This window comes from Centroberyx affinis, unplaced genomic scaffold (assembly GCF_046629955.1).
Source record: "Centroberyx affinis isolate AG114_WGS23_722 - 3 ecotype Tasmania unplaced genomic scaffold, CSIRO-AGI_Caff_v1 ptg002745l_1, whole genome shotgun sequence".
In the NCBI taxonomy this organism is placed as follows: Eukaryota; Metazoa; Chordata; class Actinopteri; order Beryciformes; family Berycidae; genus Centroberyx; species Centroberyx affinis.
This window is the reverse complement of record NW_027280909.1, coordinates 195,625-219,012: the sequence shown is the minus strand read 5'-3', so window position 1 is coordinate 219,012 and position 23,388 is coordinate 195,625. Positions and strand designations below refer to the sequence as shown.

The following is a 23,388-nucleotide window of genomic DNA, read 5'->3' as shown; positions in this document are numbered from 1 at the left end:
ACTAAAAAGGATTCTAGTCGCTCACATTGAAGTTAGAAGTGTCGCAAAACAATGTACAATAAAGGGGCCAATCTTTGTGTAGTTTGTCGGCCGTGGCAAACAGTGCGGGTTGCACCTTTATGAAATGCATTTCTGTATGGTCGCGGGACTCCAGTGTGTCTGTCTCCCTCGCCCGGCGAGACGCAGCACTGCCGCCCCGCCTGTCACGCTGTCTTTGGTTGGCATAGCAAACTGTGTGGTTGAATAATGTCGTGTCTGGTCCTGCCTAGGGTGTCGAAAATGTAGCTGAGAAACTGCAGCAAAAAATACAAATCTACTATTGCATGGAAATTATCTGGTTATTTGACCCACTGTAATTCTTAGGAGAGGTTGTATGATGAAATGCATTGGCCATGTACGTATGTAATGTAAGATGACTTGTATACTTGTTCCAATTGTTTGTCTTATTTTTTATGACTTCACGTCTGTGTGGTGAAATATTTCAATTTTTGTATACTAAATACAAATGTATATGTAAGGCACTTTGCTTTCTGTCGTGACTGCCTTTATTTTACACACCGGGAAGCACAAAGTCAGTCGTGCACTGGATGAGTTTAATCAGTGAATAAAATGAACCTGTATCTGTATAATACTACAGTGAGGCTATGAAGCAGGAAGTGTTTCTTTTCTTGGTCAGCCAATGAGGAGAAAGATAGGTTGGGGTCAGCAGGCCAGGAAGCCCCCATCCACAGGCAGAGTGACTCCGTTGGTCATGTTGCTCTTGTCACTCAGCAGGAATAAAACACTGTTCACCACGTCCTCCACCTCTGCACAGGGACACACGCACACACACACACACACACACATACACAATCTCAGTGAAGGCTCATGCTGACAAATTTACAAAGTAATTGTGTGTATCTCGCATTTGTCTTATTGTATAGAGAAGTGTGTTCTTGCGGCAATAGAGATGTGACAGTGCTACGGAAGAGTATTAGGGTCATTGTAGGGGATTTCTTTTTTTTACCACAGCCGGGGGCAGGGGGGGGGGGAATATTCTGAGAAAAAACTCTGAAATTTGGGAGATTAAAGTCAGAAATTTGGGAGATTAAAGAAATTTCGGAGATTAAAGACAGAAATTTCAGAGAAAAAAAACCTCAGAAATTCTGAGATTAAAGTCAGAAAATTGTGAGAAAAAACTCAAAAACAAATTTCTGACTTTAATCTCTGACTTTTTTCTCTGAAAATTACCCCCCTCCCCCCGGCTGCAGTAAAAAAAATAAAGTCACCTACAATGGCCCTAATACTCTTCCGTACAGTACCCTCCAAAGCCAAAAAGCTGCAAGTGCATGAGAAGTGAAAATGCATTGTATGTATATATATATATATATAAAATGTGCTGTGTGTGACCTGCGAAGCGGCCCAGGGGGATGCGGGAGGTCATGGTCTTGGCCTTGTCAGGGTCGCTCCAGCCCACTCGGCCCATGTCGGTCATCACCACTGTGGGGTTCACGCTGTTCACCCGGATCTGACCGGCACACAACACCGGGACGTCAGTGACAGTCAGTAAAAACAATGCAAATATTCCATCAGTGAAAGCACCATATATTGGAGGGCTTCAGACCCATTCCAGAACTTTCATATTTTTAAAGTAGAGCAGCAATTAATACACGGGAGTAAGCAATGAATGCAATAATATTCTGCAGGTAACTTAACATGGCTGTATCATTATTATTATCATTATATTTATTATTATTCAAAGTAGCAGTAGTAGTAGTAGCACTAGTAGCAGTAGTAGTAGTAATTGCAGGGCTAGTAATGGTTGTAATAATAATGGTAGTAGTAGTAGCAGTAATAGCAGTAGTAACAGCAGTAGTAGCAGTAGTAGTAGTAGTAGTAGAAGCAGTAGTAGTAATAGCAGTAGTAGTAGTAGTAGAAGCAGTAGTAGTAATAGCAGTAGTAGTAGCAGTATAGCAGTAGTAATAGCAGTAGTAGTAGTAGTAGTAGTAGTAGTAATAGCAGTAGTGGTAGTAGAGGTAGTACTAATAGTGGTAGTTAGTATTAATAGTAATAGTAGTAGTTCTAACACTATTTGTCTGCCTGTGTTGCCTCTCCTATATGTACACTCAGTGTAATTTAGCCTAAATATGGCCCACATTAGCCACTCTGGCTGGCAGTGTGGGTCTGGTACCTGATGGGGTCCCAGCTCCAGAGCCATCACTTTGGTCAACATGTCCAGGGCTCCTTTAGTGGCACCTTCAGAGTGACACAGAGAGAAAACGTATAGAAGAGAGGGATGGAACAAAAATGAACAGAGGGTTAGAAAGGGTTGAGAATAGCCTTGTCAAGTCAAGTGTTGTGCCAAAATGTGTATCCCCAGAAAATGTGTTTCCCTGTTGGTGTGTCCTTGTCTTGTCCTCAGTGTGTGTTGTTTTCCCACTGCACAATGAAAATTATAGTTAATAAATGAGTAGACAAAAGTAGACAAATGTATGTATTGAAATATTTAAATTATTTTGTTTATTTCTTCCCTGGCGTGAAGTTGAGGCAAAGACACACCGCCAGGGGAAACCATTTTTTTTAAGGGAAACACATTTTGTCGCAACACCGGCCCTGTCACTCACAGTAGACGGTATGGTCTCTGAAGGCGCACTGAGACGCCTGGCTGGAGATGTTGACTATGGAGCCTCCTGTTCCTCTGGCCTTCATCCCCCGAGCCACTATCTAGACAGAGAGAGACGTGTGTGTTTGATTAAACTGACATGGGTTGGTTAACCAGACATCTGCATTTAAACTAATGCTGTTAGACTTAAGAGGAAAAATACACCAAACGACCCACGACCCACATATAGAAGGTGCATCACCAATAGCTGTTGTTTTTTAACAGTGTTGAAGTGTTTTTGGGTGGATTATTCCTTTAAAGACCCATCGTTTTACCTGAGAAACATGGAGCACGGCTTTCACATTGACGTTGAAAGACCTGGAGATGACACAGACCTTTAAAATAGAATCTTTAAACAGTCTGATCTGGACATATTTCTGTATATTCCAGGAATATGTGTGTGAAATTGTGGGTTGTGTTAACATTTAAATTTCATCTCATCTCATCTTACTGGTCGAACTGGTCGGGCGTGACCTCCAGAAAGGGCTGCAGCGAGGCGCAGGCGGCGTTGTTCACCAGCAGGTCGACGGGGCCGATGTCCCGCAGGGCCGCCGCTGTGGCCCCCCAGTCCGCCAGGTCCACACACACCGGGGTGATGGAGGGACACTGCAGGAACCAGCCGCACGAGACCAGGGATCAGCCAATAGTTGATAGTTAGTGCCTCTGAAGCAGCATTTAGACCATCATGGGACACTAAAACTCTCCATTGAATCCCAGGGGAATAACCCAATAATAATAAGAATAGTACATATTCATGCATGTAATCAATCAAACTGCATCATATCCATCATATGAGACTTGGTCCATGCTGACTGGCCAGTGGTGGAAGAAGTACTGAGATCTTTTACTTAAGTAAAAGTAGCAATACAACAATGTAAAGATACTCCATTACAAGTAAAAGTCCTGCATTCAAAATCTTACTTAAGTAAAAGTACATAAGTATTGGCAGCAAAATGTACTTAGAGTATCAAAGTAAACGTACTCATTATGCAAACTGTCCCCATTTAGAGTTATATTTTTCATAAGTTATTGGAATATTAATACTGATTTATTGACATACATGTACATGTAAGCAGCATTTTAAAGTTGTCAACGTGAAGCTAATCTTAACAATTTAGCTTTACTTTTGGGTAGTCTAATCTATAACAATGCTATTTTATAGTTATTTTATAAAGATGATCAAATGTTTTAAATATAAAATATTGATCTGACAAGTAACTAGTAACTATAGCTGTGAAATAAATGTAATGGAGTAAAAAGTACAATATTTTCCCTCTAAAATGTAGTGGACAAGTACAAAGTAGCATAAAATGGAAATACTCAAGTAAAGTACAAGTACCTCAAAATTGTACTTAAGTACAGTACTTGAGTAAATGTACTTAGTTACTTTCCACCACTGTGACTGACCAAAATCCAATTATTAATAACAGGCATTTAAAGGCAGTTACCTCACGCTGCCACTAGGGGCCGCCAACGTGTGAAGCTGCCTCGTTCAACTCTAAGTGAATGTAGGGTTCATGTTTCTACGTCTTATTAATGAGTGTGTACCGTAGGCAAAGCTACACCAGACGCCAGAACGAATCGCCCAGAGGGGGAACCGCTCATCCTCCCTGTCCCGCGATGAAGAGAGGAGGAGGAAAGAGAGGAGGAGAGACAATGGGCGGAAGAGATGAAAAGAGCAGCGGGGGTAGAGAGCGGAGCAAAGTGGAGAGCGTGCGCCTCCGATGATAATGAGCGGAGAGATGGAATGGGGGCACAATGGAGGAGATAGAACAGAGGAGGGTGGAGGGGTGAGGGGGGGTCACAGGTCGGGGAGAGGGGCCCCTCAGATTTGGGGGGGGTGTTTTTGTGTGTGTGTGTGTGGGGGGGTGTACCTCCAGCACCAGACTGTCCAGGTCGGCCCGCGTGCGCGTGACCGCCGTGACCGTTGACCCGCCGCGCGCCAGAGCGAGCGCCGTGGCCCTGCCGATCCCTGCGGTCGGAAAACATCCATAAACACAAAGGCTTATTATTTATGCGGGGCTCGAGCTGCCTTGTGTGACACCGCGGCCTGACACTCACACACACACACACACACACACGCACACATTCCTGACATGTCTTAGGGTTTACGACACTGTGACACGACCGAAAGCTTCTTCATTTTCTCACCGCATTGCAACAGGCAGACTCGTGAAAACTTGCTAATCCTATTAAATAAACTGGAGAGACAGGAGTTTTTATTGTGCTTTTCGAAGCGACCTGCTGGTGTCACTGTACCCATTGAAAACATGGGGAGAGAGAGTGTGTGTTTGTGTGTGTTTCCTTTACCTTTTCCTGCTCCAGTGACCAGGGCTCGTTTGCCTGCGAATGAAATCTCCATGGCTCGTCGGATCCACCAAGATACACTGTAGATTCACATGCAATACATTTGGTTGCACGTGAATGTTAAAGTGAATAGTCCAAGTATTCTATCGGCATGACTGATAGATCGGAGCAAACAGCTACTAACACCCAGCTAACAACTTCCTACTCCTTTCCCAATTCCTTCTTATCAAGCCGCCGATAGCTCGCCCGCATCCAAATAAATAACAACCGCTTCATAGATTCTAAATTATGGTTATAGATTACAGTTTACAGTGTGTTACGGGATTGTTGGCTTACCGGTTGTGTGCAGTTCTGCAGTGCTGACAGGTCAGTCTTGCAGGCTGCAGGAAGCTAACGTGTTTTTTTTTTGTTTTTTTTGCAGGGCTCAAAGTTTAAAGTTCCACCAAAAGTTAATGGGCAAAAGATGCTTCTCTTCCAGGTTGGCCTCCAGCCTGTGAACAAGGCAAATTCACCATAGAGATCTATGCATCTATTTAATAAATTATATATGGACATATATGGTCATATAGACCAGTGATTCTCAACCTTTTTCATATCAAGGATCCCTAATTTAGTCACATTAGGGCCATGGACCCCCATCTGATGAGAGTTTGTCTCTCGCACCCAAATCTGAGAATATTTTTTATTGTCAGATATGATTTTGTTCAGAATTCCATGACTATCTGTACTGTAGAGAGATAACACAGTGAAACTATGATCAAAATAGTCATTCTAATATGACAAAATAATGAAGTTTAACAATTCATCACTTTGCTGGGGACCCCCTGGAAGCCCCTCAAGGACCTCTGGTGGTCCCCGGACCCCACGTTGAGAACCACTGATGTAGACCACATAGTCTGACATATATTCCAAAATACAAGCAAATATATTTAGATCCTGGCAAGCTGTTTCAACATGTAAATACATGTATTTATGACTAACGGGTTCAAATTCAAAACAGTCTTACATAATATGTCCTGGGGGAAAATACATTTAGCAGTACAGGAAACCCAATGTCAAATTTCAGTGCCATGTATATGAAAAAGGCCATTTTTGTAGGCTAATATTGATATTTTCCTCCATTTATTGTACCTATATGGTTAAAATACAAGCTTTTTATACATGTGGTTTAAGTTTATGCCAATACATAACATATATAACATGTTGCATATGGGCCCAAATATCAACAACAGCTATTTTTATATAGCTTATCAGTAAACATCTTAATTTATAAACTCAAATTCTTCTCATAAGATTATAATCAATTGTTGTGAACAGGAAACCTTTGATTTTAGGAATCTACTTTAAGACTATTCATATAGGAACTGTGAAAACCTGTTATTCTGCTGTCTGCCCCTCACCCCCACCCCTCCCACACACACACACACACACACACGCACACCCCCACCCTTGCCGAACCCTCTTCATCATCCACATCCACCCAGGAGGTGCTGAACCCTGACAGTCCCTCGGCACTAAATCCACAGTCACTCCCCCCTCTGTAGCGTTATATCACTCATGCATCCGAGCTTTTACCTCGAGAGAGAGTTTATCCGCCCGTCTAATCGAGCTTAAATTGATTACAGACACTCTCCAGGAGGATGTGCCAGACAGGATCCTATAAATCTGACAGGCATTTTGTTCCAATTACAGCTGATGTCATTTACTGTGCCTTCACTGCAGTAAAATCGAGAGGCAAAGTATTGGCTTCAGATGGTGCAACTAGAATGTAACTTCAGTTCTATGCAACTTAGTTGTGTTGGTGTTTGTATCATCATTTGGAAATGTTCAGATATTCAATCAAGCATAACAAAAAAACGTGATAACACAGGAAGGTTTTATTCTTATCGAAACAACAAAATAAACAACAAAATAATACATCAGTGGTAAAAAGGTATACAAAAAAAAAAAAAAACACAGGAGAATACCTCTCGCTCCATTTCATCCACTGACCTGCAGTGGGATACATGCTCTGGATTTTGGATTCTAGTCTTCTGTGTATGGAAGCCCATTGCTGCCAGTGTGATGAAAAAGAAACGGTCCTGTTAAGTCATTATAATGAGAAACTTTCTCAAAATAATGCCTTAGTATCTCAAAATGAGATAGTATCTTAAAATAATGAGAAACTTTCTCAAAATGAGTTAGTATCTCAAAATAATGAGAAACTTTCTCAATATTTTGACTTAGTATCTCAAAATAGTGAGAAACTTTCTCAAAATAATGAGAAACTTTCTCAAAATAATGACTTAGTATCTCAAAATAATGACTTAGTATCTCAAAATAGTGAGAAACTTTCTCAAAATAATGATTTAGTATCTCAAAATAATGACTTAGTATCTCAAAATAATGAGAAACTTTCTCAAAATAATGACTTAGTATCTCAAAATAATGACTTAGTATCTCAAAATAATGACTTAGTATCTCAAAATAATGAGAAACTTTCTCAAAATAATGACTTAGTATCTCAAAATAATGACTTAGTATCTCAAAATAATGAGAAACTCTCAAAATAATGACTTAGTATCTCAAAATAATGAGAAACTCTCAAAATAATGACTTAGTATCTCAAAATGACTTAGTATCTCAAAATAATGACTCAATATTTTAAGATACTAACTTTCTCAAAATAGTGAGTTAGTATCTCAAAATAATGAGAAACTTTCTCAAAATAATGACTTAGTATCTCAAAATAATGATTTAGTATCTCAAAATAATGACTTAGTATCTCAAAATAATGACTTAGTATCTCAAAATAGTGACAAACTTTCTCAAAATAATGACTTAGTATCTCAAAATAATGAGAAACTTTCTCAAAATAATGACTTAGTATCTCAAAATAATGACTTAGTATCTCAAAATAGTGAGAAACTTTCTCAAAATAATGACTTAGTATCTCAAAATAATGACTTAGTATCTCAAAATAATGACTTAGTATCTCAAAATAATGACTTAGTATCTCAAAATAGTGAGAAACTTTCTCAAAATAATGACTTAGTATCTCAAAATAATGACTTAGTATCTCAAAATAGTGAGAAACTTTCTCAAAATAATGACTTAGTATCTCAAAATGACTTAGTATCTCAAAATAATGACTCAATATTTTAAGATACTAACTTTCTCAAAATAGTGAGTTAGTATCTCAAAATAATGAGAAACTTTCTCAAAATAATGAGTTAGTATCTCAAAATAATGAGAAACTTTCTCAAAATAATGAGTTAGTATCTCATATTTTGAGATACTAAGTCATTATTTTGAGAAAGTTTCTCATTATAATGACTTACAGGACTGTTTTTTTCATCACACTGGCGGAAATGGGCTTCCATATCTGTGCAAAAAGGACAGACTGGAGTTCTATATGAACATTTCCCAGAGACAGAAGGAAGCTCATTGGTAGAGTTCCACCTCAGTGGGCGGGGCCAAAGAACCACAGTTTTTCAGAGAGCGAGCTAGCTAATCAGGCAAGCTCTGCCTCCGGGAAATGTTTGTAGAACTAAAACTACAATCTGCGCAAGGAGGAGGAGAGTGTGCAATGGCAGTAACACACACACACACACAAAAAATGAACTTTGCCCTCATATTTACACCAACACTGTAACATGGCACACACAGAAAGTAACGTATAGGAATTGACAAGATCAAAACAAGTAGTGCAAAACCATCAACATAGACCTGTTTGACGTAGTTTTCAACGGCAGTGGAATTTGGCTAAGAATATGAAGCTGTCAGCACAATTATGACAGAGACTGTGTGCACACGCATGCATACACACAAACACTAGTGAAGAGATTTCCGTGAGAAAGCAACAGTCACACACTGTCCTCACGCCAATACTTTCTGTCAATCACGCAGACACGCAAATCTAGACAGTCATCATATGAACCATCAATTCATGTCTGAGACCAAAGCTAAAATAAATCTCATTTCATCCAGCTCAGCCTCTTTAAACGTACCATAACTATGACTGATGCACTTTTCAATGTTAAAGTTTACACTTTGGGATGACACGACTACGGTAAAAGAAGAAAAAGTGGTGAAACAAACTGCAAACAAGGAGAGAGGGTGGCTGGCGGGTGACAGAGGAAGTCCATAACCTCAAAAATATTAAGAGTGACTCACTCAGTGGCAGTGGTAATGCCTGTGTTCAGGATGAGCTTCTATTCAGCCTGTGGAAGCGGCTTTAGCAGTGGATGATAAAGCAAAGTGGAGCAAGTTCCTGTACAGGCCACAAATGAAGCATTCACACATCATTTCCTACAAGTGGTTCTATGTAGCTCAGTGGGAAGAGCATGGCACTAACATGCAGACTGGAGTGCGAACATTGCTAAGAGGCAGGGCTGCTCTGGAGTCAACAACAATCTCATTGGTTGAGTTAAACCTCAATGGGCGGAGCCAGAGAATCAGTTTTCCAGAGTGAAAGTTGGCTAACTGGCAAACGTGAAAGGCAAAGAAGGAAGTCTGGACAAAATATAAATAAATTCATTTCATTTCATTCACTTAATGCCCATGGCAGAGGTGGGGACTCGAGTCACAGGACTCTGACTTGAGACCTGACTTGGGACTTGACTTTGACTTGTACTTTGATGACTTGAAAAGGTTTCTAAAGTCTTGACAAAAGATCCTGGACTCTTGACTTGGTAATCTCCATTTAGACTTGGGACTTGACTGGAGACTTGTGCCTCAAGGCTTGAGTCTCGACTGACTTGGGACTCAAGCAAAGTTGACTTGGTCACACCTCTGGCCCACGGCATTCATGAAGTTGGAAGGTCAGCTAGGCTAACTAGCTAACCTAGATAGCTTATTATGGTAAGATTGCATTTTTTTTCCAAGTTACTAGCAAGAGCGCTAGGCTTAATAATATTAGCTACCTCCTCTCTTACCCCTTGCCTTTTTCACTGGGCTTCAGTCCAATGTTGCTTAGCCAGAATAATGGTGCTTCTTTGGCTCCGCCCATTGAGCTTTAACTCATCCAATGAGATTATTCCTGCCTCTAGAGCAGCTCCACCACCGAGAAATGTTCGTAGACTAAAACTCCAACCTGCCGCTAACACTGCCACTATGCGTCCATGCTAGGGCTGAACGATTTTGAAAAAATACCTAATTGCGATTATTTTGACCTGTAACAGACAAAGATGTTTTCTTAAGTCTGTAGAATATGATGTGTAGGCCAGGACATCTCTGCACCACCACAATATTTCATTTAAAATGGTATAAAATTAAAATGGTAATAAAATTTTGATTAATTGTTCAGCGCTAGTTCATGCTACATTGATGCGCTTTGGATAACTGCATCCGCCACATGATGTGTTCAGGAACTTTGGCTAAGGGTGCTTGTTGACAGACCGGAGGGTAGCTTGATCTGGACAGGGCAGAGTGAAGCAGTGAGATAAGGGCATAGTGGGCGTCAGTGCTGAAGGACAAAGGCGTAGTGGGTTTCTTCGTAGTGGGTTTTAGTTTTTCTGGCGAGGATTCACCCGCGGACACCAGTCGGTATCAGGGTACAGAAGGCAGTGGACTGTCTTGAACCTGGAGGATAGGGAAGGGAATGGAAGGGTGGGAAGAGAGAGAGTCACTGACAGATTAACTTTTCTCACAAGAGCAAATTTTTAACTAGAGTCCGACCGATGGGTTTTTGAAGGCTGATAGTCATAGTTTTGAACTGACACTGCAGATATTGAGTATCATTCAATTTGACCATTTTCATGCCAACTTTTAAGTATTTAGTGCTTCCCCCAGAAAACATACAAAGATATTCATACATACATACATACTTATGTGGAATCTGATCAAAATGTCTTAACAGAATCATAGAATTCAGGTTAAGGGCTTCTCATAGACAACCAGTGTAGTAGAGTTAATGTTTCTGCATTGTAGTCATGTGTGTTTACCTTGAGGGGTCCTCAACCAGAGAAAAGCCTCCTCCGATGCTGACCACGTTTCTTCTGTTCTCAAAACCTCCGTAGCTCAGAGTCACCTGTTGCAAAACACACACACACACACACACTTTAATTTCATTCCAGTGTAGAAAGCAACTGATGTGAAGTGAAGCCAGGAAAGAACACACACAATTGGTCAAATAGGGTTTGACCAATAGGTTTTTGGAGGCCAATACTGCTAACTGCGATACTGGCATTTCTGTATCAAAGCTGCCATTAGACAATATGTTTTTCCAGATATTCCATTTTTAAATTTCACCATTTTCAACCAATACGCTTGTATGTCACTACTGCACATAGACAAACACAGAATGACACACTGACACACACACCTGCTCCAGCACCGTGTCGGTCGGCAGCTTCTGCAGGCTCTCCAGGTGGGAATGGAAGAGGTGTGTGTGTGTCAGGGCGACCTCCAGCAGCGCCTCGATGATGTAGCCGATGGTGCAGTCGTCAGGTAGACGGATCTTCTCCGCCGTGCTGATGAAGTTCCCCAAACTGGAGCGGGAAGAGAGAGGAAGAACAGTCTCAACTATCAAGCCTCGTCTAAGGGGGTTTTCACTCCTAGTCGGTTTACAGCAGTTCTTTCTAACTCGGTTTTGTTTTGAAGCATTGTGGGGACCGAGACGGGGAGAGACCGGGACTGACCTGGCCCACGGACTCATCTTCAGCGCCAGACCTCGGCTGATGCAGAAACCAGCTCCGCCCGTGGCGAACCAGAACTTCACAGATACCTGAGGAGAAACAAAAAACATGCAGATCAGCCGATGACTATCTGTAAAATGTATCATCTATGAAGAACAGAAAGGAAAACTAGAAATAACCGCCTCACGGTTGTATGCCTCTGCCCATAAACTTTGTTTTATCATTGCAAGGACAGTCTTTATTTATTGAACATATATAATTAATGTGATTATTAGGTCAACTTAAAGGATTTTGGTGTCTGCAAAAGTAAGTGACAGCACTTCCACCGTTTTTGTAGAATGACCCAAGATCGTTTTCTCAGCTACAGTGGTAAGCAAAACATTATGATGTCACAGTGAAGTTGACCTTTGAACTTTTGTATATAAAATGTCATCACTTCATCATTTTATCCTATTAGACATTTGTGTGAAATTTTGTCATAATTACCTCTGCCAAGGAGGTTATGTTTTCAGTGACGTTTGTTTGTCTGTCTGTCTGTTAGCAGGATTACGGAAAAACTACTGGCCCGATTTTCATGAAACTTCATGGAAGGGTGTAGCATGGGCCAAGGAAGAGCCCATTCAATTTTGGAGCGGATCCGGATCCGACTCACGAACAAGCAATAATAGCACGAACCTCGGTGGAGGTCTGCGCTCTCCGAGTGCCCTTCTAGTTAGCTTATGAATTCTTGAGTTATGGCCAAAAGCGTCTTTTGTGAGGTCATGGTGACCTTGACCTTTGACCACCAAAATCTAATCAGTTCATCCTTGAGTCCAAGTGGACATTTGTGCCAAATTTGAAGAAAATCCCTCAAGGCGTTCCTGAGATATCGCGTTCACGAGAATGGGACGGACGTACGTACGTACGGACGGACAACGCGAAAACATAAAAATGAAGGAGAGGAACTGCGGGGGGACAGACAGACGAATAAGGCGTTAAGGTGACCGACCGATCCGTCGCTCTTGACCCTCTCGGCGGCCTCTATGGGGTGGTCCAGACTGGGCCGGCCCAGGTACACGTCCTGGCTGTGGTGGTAGGAGGCCAGCAGCCGCAGCAGGCTGGGCAGGATCACGTAGTTGTCGTCGTCCATGTGGCAGAACCACCTGAGGCACGGACAGACAGGTCAGTTTTGCATTTACCACATGGGAGCCTACGGGTGTGAGGAAGAGAGAGAGAGAGAGAGAGAGAGAGAGAGAGAGAGAGGGGGATACTCACTTCTTCTGAGATTCGATGAACTTGTCGTACTCCACCGACATCTTGCAGCAGAGAGCCTGGCGCGTGTGAGCCGCTGAGCAGTTAGTGTTGATGATGTTGGCGCCTGGGAACGAGACAGGACAGTTACATCACTTCATTTACATATCCAGACTCATGTCTATGTGTGTATATAACCTCTATATATATATTTTATAAGGTGATAGCTGACAGTGCACATATGCCAGCTCTGGACATACTGTATTTACCATTTTTCTAAACATATGCTACTTCCATCTGCCTTATAGTTTATAATGTACATCTGCTTGTTCTGCAAATATTTCTGTTATGTTATCATCTGTAAATATTTACAATGCATCCACTTCAACCTATAAATCTATATATTATTATTAATCTATATATTTACTTGCTGCATTATTCTGAATATGCTTGCTTGGTGTAATTACTTCTTGTATTATCCTCAGTACTCTCTATTTGTCTTTTTCTTATCTGTATCCCATTCTTTGCTGCCACAACAAACCAATTTCCCCACAAGGATTATTAATGTTTCATCTAATCTAGTATGTGGCAACGCAAAAGAATGAGGCCACATTTTGACTTTTATTAATTTTTCCTATGAGAACTTTCCAGGCCTGCTTGTATTCACGTTTCCGACTTCTTCTTACCTGCTTTCCTCCGCAGCTCCTTGTCCTCACCATCAGTGAATATGTAAGTCTAGAACAGACAAAGAGATACTGTTAACACTGCTAGTGTGCTAGCACACACACACGCATACACACACACACACTCACCCCCCCGCAAAGGCAAGATGAATTGTTCCATTGTTTTCCAAGACGATGTGAGTAAATGTGTGCAGAGTTTGTAAGAGCAAGAGGGAGAGAGGGGGGGGAAACAATGAAAATGAGGCACAAACACACACACAACTAGAGGCAGTGAATGAGAAACAGATAGAATGGAAGAGAGAAATAGAGTGAGAGCACCAGTAGAAAACATGTTCTCCCTCAATGATTTTTAAGCAATAAGATGTACAATTTCTTCTTATTATTTATGTCCCTTGACTGCTAGAATGTGTGACTGAACTGTATATTGGATTTTAATTTTATGAATGCTCTTGTCCTCAGGTCTCTCTTGAAAAGAAAGAAAGAAAAAAAAGCATCTCAATCTTGACCATCTGAGACCATGTTTCTCTCCTGGAAAAGGGTGACCTGTCCCATTGGAGTCATTCCTATGTTCCCAGGGTCCTATGTTCCCAGGGTCCTATGTTCCCCAGTTCTTGGGTTAGGGTTAGGGTTAGGGTTAGAGACCTTCGAAATCAAATAAAATGATAACCATTGGTTTTGTTGTGCTTATATAGCTGTTTTGAAGCCTTGTTCCTATAAAAAAAGTCTAGCTTATACTAGATAAGTTAGCTAGTGCGCAAATCGCGTGATTACAAGAAAGACAGTGATGGTTAACCGACCAGATACCATGGTTAGCTAGCTAACACGCTAACATTGTCATGTCCTGTCAGTGGCAAAATGACCAGTTCCCAATCAAAACAGCACATACAAAAATGGCCCACGCCTATTAAATTCTCTTGAGACGACCGAGTCGTATGTAATGCCATTTAAGTCGATATTAAATAAATAAATAAATAAATAAATATGCCTATGAAATAAATAAATATGCCTATGAAATAAATCCTGAAATAAATAAATGAGGCAATAAATATATAAATATATAAATAAATGTAAATTTATATAGTCATTTTATAGTCATTATATAGTCAACATCATTTTGAAACAAAAACCTATTTATTTATTTATTGAACTATATTGACTGATTTATATATTTATATTTACATGTATTTATATACTTATTGTCTCAATTATTTATTTCAGGATTTATTTCATAGCAATATTTATTTATTTCATAGGCATATTTATTTATTTAATATCGACTTAAATGGCATTCCATAAAGTTGTAGTTTAGAAACACAACCAACTCTTCATAGCCACTGTTGCCCAAGAGCTGAGGACCTCCAATATGGCTGCCAGAGGGTGTATTATATCACCCGAAAGCCCTCTATAACCGGGCACAACCAACCGGGGCATACCCAGGACACTCTGGAGAGACTACATCTCCCAGCATGCCTGGGAGAAGAGCTAGAGAAAGTTGCTGGGGAAAAGGATGTCTGGATTGGTCTGCTTGACCTGTTGCCACTGCAACCCTGACCTGGACAAGCTGCCAGAAACTAGACGGATGGGTGGTTGGGTTTGCAGTCTGTTCCATTTATATAACACTGCACAGTACCAGAAACTAGCAACTACAAACTTACCAAGTTTAAAATCTAAGTTCAAAGTATTTAAAACCGGCCTTTGTGATCGAGTACCATAATCGTTGCCAATCTCATGCCACTCATTCATCTCTCCTTTCAAAATCTCTCCATACTCGTCTGCCCCAGTGGTTTTCCCCGTCTCTCTTCATCCGCTCCATCCCCGACTCTCAATTCCTCTCGTCCGCTCCGTCTTTCTTTCTTTGCCTTCCTGCCTCTCTCCCCGTTTGGCCGACACACTCGTGGCCGATGGCATGCCGTCTCTTCCCCCTCTGCATGTGTGCTGGCAGACGTCTCTCTGCAGTCGTCTCTGCCAGGCACCGCAGGCACCACTAGGTTTAGATCGATATATCGGTTTTACAATATACTGGGCCAATGTTCTACTGATTATTTTTTGGGAGAGAGAGAGAGAGAGAGGGGGATGACATGTGACAAAGGTCCTGGAGGTTCCTCCCTTTCACTCAACAGCTTCAGCCTGTAAAACCTACAGTGAAACCTGCCTCACTCTGCCTTAAGGATGCTGCTGACCCACTTAAACCTATTCAGTCTGGGTTTCAGTGGAGAGTTTTAGTGTCCCATGATGGTCTAAATGCTGTTTCAGAGGCTTTTCCACCACTCAATCCTTTTTCTTTTGTCATATATGGTAAAAAAAATCAAATATTGGCCTTCAAAAGAACATATCGGCTCAACCCTAGCGTCTGCACATCTTGTACGCACACTGCCTGCCAAGCTGACAGAGGCAAACAGGGCCGAGGCTGGACGGAACGTAAGAATGCCAACAAAAACATGTACGCGCGCTCACGAACGGAGTCGAGTCGTGTCAGCCGGGCCGCCATCCAAACAGAGCGGCCAGAAATGTCCAAACGTCCGTCTTTGCCATAAATCATTGTCCTTGCCAGCGGAGTAGCGCCAACTGCCCTCAATCTGGAACTCCGGGGGGGGGGTTTTACAGCGATTTCATTCCAACCACATTACATCAACCTGGCTCTGACCAATTCCGACAGGCAGTGCAACACTTGGACGGTCCTATCTGAATGCATTAGTCAGAGATATATATCATCGTATCAGTTTTATAAACAAAGGAAGTCCACATCATCTCCCTTTCGGTTTATTTAGTATAGGGCCTCTGAGGTTACTGAGGTCATTTTCCACAGGCCTGCATATGGACAGAGAGGGATTCTAGGAATAGTTTCCACATTAAGAGCTACGTCGTGACTCAGAGGCTCCCGGCATGGTTTTCTTCATGACTTAAGGTTAGCCCTGCACAGAACCGGCATTCAGACTGTACCGGGCAAAGACACGCATCCCCGGGCTCTTCAAAGTTTTACCAAGGCCGAATAAACCCAGCGGGCATGCTTTAAACTTCACACACCATCAAATGAGCCAGACGTTCGAAGGCCCAATTTCACCTGACCTTGGACTTCTAGTAAATAACTACCGTCTGTCTCCCTTTGTGAAGATAACTACTGAATGTGCCACCTGCACTACCGAACTGTCAGACTGACACGTCTATATTAAATACAAATTGGTAAGAGGCACTTTTATTTTTACAGGCACTCATAAACTTGAGTGGCTAGACTTTATTGACCTGAGAGCACTGAAATAACCTGGCCAACAGGCCAGTAATGGCTTCTCCACGTTTGGGAGTAAATGGTTTCTTAATGTCGACACTTAACACAGAGCAACCAAACACTTTCTCAACAGGCCTCTTGTTAGAACCAGTACAGACAGGCTCTTGGTACTGGATCCACAAACGGAACTGGTTGGGCTTCTTCATACTCTCCGGCTACGAAGTTGCTGGGGCAAAGTGGGGCTGGAGTGTTTCTCCTGTTAGATCTCCTTCCCTGAACACTGTGGCTCTTTGTCTGACAGGAGGACTTACTTCTAATAGCTTTTAATGGCTCCCAAAACAGAACTAGTCATAGCGCTTTCCATCTTGGCTACTTTAAACTTCGCACATGGTATTTGGGACGGGGGGGTTTACTACAGCCTCCCTTGGAGAGGAGTTGACTCCTGAGTGGTGTGAAGGTGTCAGGCGTGTTGAAAATCAACAGGCATGAAAACAGGCCACGTCATGTTGCACGGCTGAATGTCTTGGCATTGGAAAATATAGCTGTGCAACAATGAGTTAGTCCAAGCCTAAATTAGCATTTGCTTCTGTATTCCAAACTCTAGACACACTATATTCTATTATTTTTTTTTATTAGTTTTTAGTAGTTATGTGCAGGAAAGTTCTGTATTTTTATACACAACAAAGATATTAAAAATATCATAGATTTTAAACTTAATTGCGCTGATTTTAACATTCATAAGCTACATTTTTCATCCAACTGTTAAGGGTACCTTTGAAATTTAATTAAAAATCAAATAGCTATGTTTCCATCATTGGCTGCAAATGTCACTGCGCCATATGACCAAAGAATTTCCATTGCTACTTACAGGCAAATAACTTTTTGTAATATTGGAAGAAATTTGTAATATTGGATGAAATTATCGTGAAATTTTCACTTTCTATTCAGCCTTTCTAATGTGACACTTCATAATCCACAGAAAAATACCCAGATGGAAACCCAATTATCTATGTCTATGTGTTTGGCTGCTGTCCTCCCTCCCCACCCACTTCCCCCCTGACCAGCACCCACCACCCTATCCAGCCCCCACCCATTGCTCCCATCGCTAACACCCTCAACCCCTTCCATTCTGCATTCACCGCAGCTCTCTGCACCCTGACATCTGTGGTGGCAGTCGGAGGGTAGCTCTGCTGAGGGATGGTGTGTGTGTGTGTGTGTGTGTGTGTGTGTGTGTGTGTGTGTGTGTATGGTGGTTGGTGGGGTGGGGGCAGAGATTCCTGCAGTGAGAGAGCAAACACAGCAGAGTGTTTTAGCACATGTGTCTCCCAGTCTCGGGTTGCTGTGGAACTTCCTCCCCAGAGGCCCAGGCCAGGGGTCCCCACACACACACTATATCAGTGGTTCTCAACGTGGGGTCCGGGGACCACCAGGGGTCCTTGAGGGCATTCCAGGGGGTCCCCAGCAAATTGATGAATTGTTAAACTTCATTATTTTGTCATTTTAGAATGAGTATTTTGATCATAGTTTCACTGTTATCTCTCTACCTACAGTAGGATAGTCATGGAATTCTATACATAGTCATATCTGACAATAAAAAAATATTCTCAGATTTGGGTCCGAGAGACAAAATCTCATCAAACAGAGGTCCGTGGCCCTAATGTGGACTAAATTAGGGGTCCTTGATATGAAAAAGGTTGAGAATCACTGACCTATATCACCAACATTACAGACAACTGATAGTCCGGAGGTCAAAGGTCACGGCCTTAAGTGCCCTTAATATGCAGGGGAAAATAGTAGTAGAATAGTAATGGTAGAAGAGTTAAGGAGAGACATAGAACGGATTTTGAACAGTGTAACACACAGAAATACACACACAAAAACACACCCCAGCCATCTAGAGGATGGCTAGATGCGAGATGAGCTGTGAAATCTAGATTTATTCTCCTATAAACGTCTTGGTGGCTCCACTGACTGTCAACAAGGACAAACCCTAACCGCATTAGTGAGGAATCTCTGACGGAGATAAGGCAACACCCTAAAGAAAAACCGATACAAACAACCAAAGACACCAACAGAGCTTAGGCAGACATGAGCTAACTTTGTTGGCATTAATGTAGCTGTATGAGCCGTTGAGTCCAAACCAAACATGATGGACTCTAAAAGGTCTTGAAGCCCTGTTGCTGCTGCATTTCTCCTCACACTGTCACCACAGGAGCCAGTACATGGTGGAGGAATGTGTTTATATGAAAGCTGGTTATGTTTTTTTTTTTTTTTTTAAAGATGTGGTCCGAATGTTATGCCCCGCTGTAAGTGTGGAGCTGAGATCTTCACTGATCCCAGCATATAAACTATAGAGAGATTTCAGGTGGATGTACCGTGTGTCGGAAACAAATCCCCCTTATCACGCTGTTCACTTTTACTTAAAGCAATATCGAATTGACCTCCACCCACACCAATCTTTCTCACAATCTTTATCCTTCTTTTCTAGCTTTGCTGTTATATATCAAGACATTTGTGCACAGCCAATTCCATCATGGCACCAGGCGTGGCTGATAGGAGATTTCTGATGCAACTGCAAAGGCTCTATTGGTCATAAGTTGATGGGTGAACAGGGACCAAGACCACTGAACTCAACCTTACATAGATGTAATTCAAATGTATTGCAGTGGCCTATTCTGCAAGGTCAAAACTATGAAATTACGTTGGTCAAGGGTGTAGCGTCCTTGGCCAAAGTGTTGTATCTGAGGCTGATGTTTCCCTTTCTCTCAAGTCTGTTACGGCTACTTTGAAGGCCTACAGATATGGAAAATCTTGACATGCTAAAAGCCACAGAAGAAATAAATGGTCTGAAATTGGCAGCAGAATCTTCCAATCTGATCCATACTTAAATATCGTGGTTTACAGCAAAGAGTGGCTGATTATGGACACGGGAACCTTCTGCAACTGAACCAACTCCATCCGTAACACCAAATCTCTCGAATCTCTCCTTACCTGTTCTTTGGCTCGGGACACCCAGGTCTGAAACAGCAGCTCCAGCCTGGACTTGTGGTACTTCCTGGTAGTCTTCACCGCAATAAAAATGTCCTTCAGCTCCAAAGGGTCCCGGGACCTGGACCCTGCAAGTCCACCGCCCTTCCCCCCCCCGGGGAGAGCGCCTCCTTCCGGGCTTTTGCGGGAGTCCGTCCCCCTCCCGGGACCCTGGTCGCCGCTCCTAGTAACTTCAGTCTCTGTGGTGCTCCCGTTCAGCCACGTGGCCAGTGCCGTTTCCCCAGCATGGACGGACACCGCCGGAGCCCCAGGGCGGCGCAGGGTGTTGGCCGAGCCCCCGCCGGCCCGCGCGGGCCTGGCGTGGGGTCGGGGCTGAGGCAGGTCCCCCAGGCGGGACGGGGGCTGGAAGGCAGGGATGAGCAGCAGCAGGAGGCCGCAGAACGCGAGGGAACACAGGAAGCAGAGCTTGCTGACGCCCACCGAGGCTATGTGCATCCTGATTGGCCGGTAGACGGGTCTCGTCAGCCTCCAGGGCTGGCTTCACTTCCCACGCCGCCGTGTCCCATCCTTATGACATCACTTGGGAACCTACAGAAAATAGATTCAACAGGATAGTTAGAGCATGTTCTCACGATGCCGCTTTTTTCAAACTTTTTCATTGAACTTTTTACATTGAAGTTATATTTTTTGGGGCATTTTCGCCTTTTATTAGGTAGTACAAAGTAGAGACAGATTGGAAAGACTGGGAGAGAGAGGGGGATGACATGCGACAAAGGTCCCAGGCCGGGTTCGAACCCAGACCATAAAGCCAATAAAGGTCCCTTTAATTTAGAACCGCATAACTGCCCCTGCTGTGGAGAGAGTGAAACCTTTAATCAGAATACTAGCCTAACTCATACATTTTCATACTGTGCCAACTTCTGGCGAATGAAATAGCAGTCAAATTACGGCTCTTGCTTTTTCTGAGGACCCCCCTCAAACGCCCTCGTGGACCCCCCTCTGGGACCCACTTGCCTATGGCCCACAAAAAATAAAGCCTCTCCAACATCTGGTTGTGATAGAGGTTTCTGTCCCCCACACAAGCGCCCTCTCTATTTCCAAAAAAGCAGGCAGCAGTCCCACTCAGCCCCATCGTCGGCATATAACTCAGCAGATACTAGACTTCTAATAACCAGCACCGACTTCTGCTCACGTATCCGCTTTAAACTTGTCTGCTCTTGGCAGGTCATCAGTCATAGCCTTTGCAATTTGCCAGAGAGTGGAGCCAATTTCCTGTTTGCTGCTATTTTCAGGAGAGCAGCGACACTTTAGCTCAGTGATTCTCAACCTTTTTCATATCAAGGACCCCTAATTTAGTATTAAGGCCATGGACCCCCATTTCATGAGATTTTGAGAAAAGAGGATTTTCATATAAGGAGCAATAAAGTATCATCATCATTATTCATCTGTGCTAATAAGAAGCAAACGAGGATGAAACGGAATCCCTATATTTAGGTTCAGACATATTTTAAGCCAGTGATTCTCAACCTTTTTCATATCAAGGACCCTAATTCAGTCCACATTAGAGCCACGGACCCCCATTTGATGAGATTTTGTCTCTTGAACCTAAATCTGAGAATATGTTTTTTTTGTTAGATATGATTTTGTCCAGAATTCTGTGACTATCTGTACTGTAGGTAGAGAGATAACAGTGAAACTATGATCAAAACATTCTCTAATTGTGTTAACTTCTTGTAAATGAAATAATGGTGAAGTTTAACAGTTCACCAATTTGCTGGGGACCCCCTGGAACCCCCTTCAAGGACCCCTGGTGGTCCCCGGACCCCACGTTGAGAACCACTGTTCTAGAGAAAAATCCCATTGTTGAGTTGACCCAAGTTCATGCATTGGAGAGACTGCAGGGCATAATCTCCACCAAGACTATGAAGGAAAGAAAGGTTGAGGGTTTCCCAGTAAAAATTGCATATCACGAATTCTACGTAGACAGGCATTCATTTACAGTAAAATCAACAAACAGGTGCAATCTCCATCACAGTTAAAAGGCCTATTTAAATGTCATTCGAAAGACCCATTTCCCTGCATTGGCCTGTTCAACCTGCTTCTACTGAGATAAATTGTTTATTCCTATGTTGACATGAGATGGTAATCTTTCTAGAAAATTCCGTCGTTAGTTGTTGGTTGGAATGCCTGAAATTCTAACGCTATTATAGCTAGCACTGATAGGTGTCGTAAATATGCACCGAACTCCATTAACCAATCTGGTAGTTTAATGTGGCCATGGTTATCGGCAACGGTATATGCCCCTTAAAACACGACTCAAGACCGTATACGAATCATTGGGAAATACTGTTAAATTCGGCATACACATAATTGACCAAGCAGCTCTTATTACAGTAAAATTTCAACTTTTATAATTGGCTCGCACTGCTCGCTACCGTTCTCCTCGGCTATGTTGGTGGAAGAAGATTGTGAGCATGTGAAGTTATAAATGTTGACATTTTATTGAAATGCGTGCTGCGTGGTGACTTATGAGTACGCCGAATTTAACGGTGGCTCCTAACAATTCGTAAAATGTTTTAAGTGATGTTCTACCAGATGTGAACCTCGGCCGATAACCAAGACCACGCTAAATTGTCAGAGCTTTAAATGAACTTTGGCGTGGCGTCGCAACTATGAAGAGAGACCTGCTCGTATCGGGGCTACACTGCAGCGTGAACTTACCATGAAACAACAGAGCACAAATTTGCCGTCTTTTTTCCAGTATCATGCTTTTAACTCCGTCGGGAAACGGCGAGGAAGCCTTCAAATTGTGCTGAAAGCAAACAGTTCGCAGTTTAAACCGGAGAGAAAGACAGAGCTGGGTCCTCTGGTCGACTCGTTGTCTTTCTTTTTTTGTTCCTTCGTGACTTTAAACCTCCAGCGGTGCTTACAGTTCCTCTTCTCTTCCTCTCTCAGATTATCAGTCTCGTCTGACGTTAAGAAAGTCGTTAAGAGAAAAATAATACAAACACGACTTTATTTCCATTGCAGCCCGTCCGCTTGTAACGTTATCCAAATAGTCTACAAAACACTTTAACTCAGCAGTAACAAGCAGTGTCAAGCTAGCCAGAAGAATAAAATAGCACTCCCGGACGTATATTTCAAAATAAAAGTCTTATTGAAGCGAATGTTGCATGGGCCTATACAGGTGTGGCCTTGGTGAGTCCAAATTTTTTGCATTATAATGGAGAGAAAAGATCAAGAAACATTGCCAGAAATCTATTTGGAGGGAGGCCACATATAACCAAAAATTCTCTACAATCTACAAAATTGGGAGCATTCAGCACTAATGTTCCCTCTAAGATGATCATTTGGTGATATCACAATCTAACAAGCTAACAAGCATCTAACTATATAGCCCATGCAAGAAGCCATACTTATACAACAAAAAAAATATAGTAAAAGACATACTAACAAACATACACCAGACAAACTGGAGGGATAAAAAGTACATTTTAACCGATAGTAGGCTTAGTGACGTTTGTTCCTCCTGTACCTTTTGTCAAGTCAGACAAAGAACCCTTATTTAATCTTTTTCTATTCAGTATTTTGATATGATTTTTGTTGTCCTGTGCACCCCCAAATTTTTTTTTTTTAGAAGTGACAAATTTTACGCTTTTATTCTGAAGGCTAAATCGTCTACTTTCCTGTCCTACGCTG

General features: G+C 42.3%; 2 protein-coding genes across 3 annotated transcripts; both read right to left on the bottom strand.

Annotated features, from left to right (window-relative positions):
* Nucleotides 1-547: 547 nt before the first annotated feature.
* On the bottom strand, nucleotides 548-5,331 carry dcxr (dicarbonyl/L-xylulose reductase). 2 transcript variants are annotated; one of them, XM_071535636.1, is made up of 9 exons: nucleotides 5,285-5,331; nucleotides 4,952-5,029; nucleotides 4,516-4,613; nucleotides 3,093-3,247; nucleotides 2,917-2,959; nucleotides 2,604-2,703; nucleotides 2,171-2,235; nucleotides 1,390-1,507; nucleotides 548-806 (listed from the first exon to the last, which is right to left on the bottom strand). In XM_071535636.1, the coding sequence occupies exons 2-9, from the start codon at nucleotides 5,001-5,003 to the stop codon at nucleotides 703-705; spliced, it is 735 nt and encodes a 244-aa protein (XP_071391737.1). In that variant the 5' UTR covers nucleotides 5,004-5,029; nucleotides 5,285-5,331; the 3' UTR covers nucleotides 548-702. The 2 variants fall into 2 exon arrangements, with proteins under 2 accessions (XP_071391737.1, XP_071391736.1); XM_071535635.1 differs by lacking the exon at nucleotides 5,285-5,331 and having other exon boundaries at nucleotides 4,952-5,099.
* Nucleotides 5,332-10,203: 4,872 nt separating this feature from the next.
* Nucleotides 10,204-22,751, bottom strand: rfng (RFNG O-fucosylpeptide 3-beta-N-acetylglucosaminyltransferase). Its single transcript, XM_071535634.1, has 9 exons — nucleotides 22,411-22,751; nucleotides 19,693-20,277; nucleotides 13,482-13,530; nucleotides 12,820-12,922; nucleotides 12,554-12,707; nucleotides 11,569-11,654; nucleotides 11,253-11,418; nucleotides 10,873-10,958; nucleotides 10,204-10,510 (listed from the first exon to the last, which is right to left on the bottom strand). The coding sequence occupies exons 2-9, from the start codon at nucleotides 20,182-20,184 to the stop codon at nucleotides 10,435-10,437; spliced, it is 1,212 nt and encodes a 403-aa protein (XP_071391735.1). The 5' UTR covers nucleotides 20,185-20,277; nucleotides 22,411-22,751; the 3' UTR covers nucleotides 10,204-10,434.
* Between the last annotated feature and the right edge of the window lie 637 nt (nucleotides 22,752-23,388).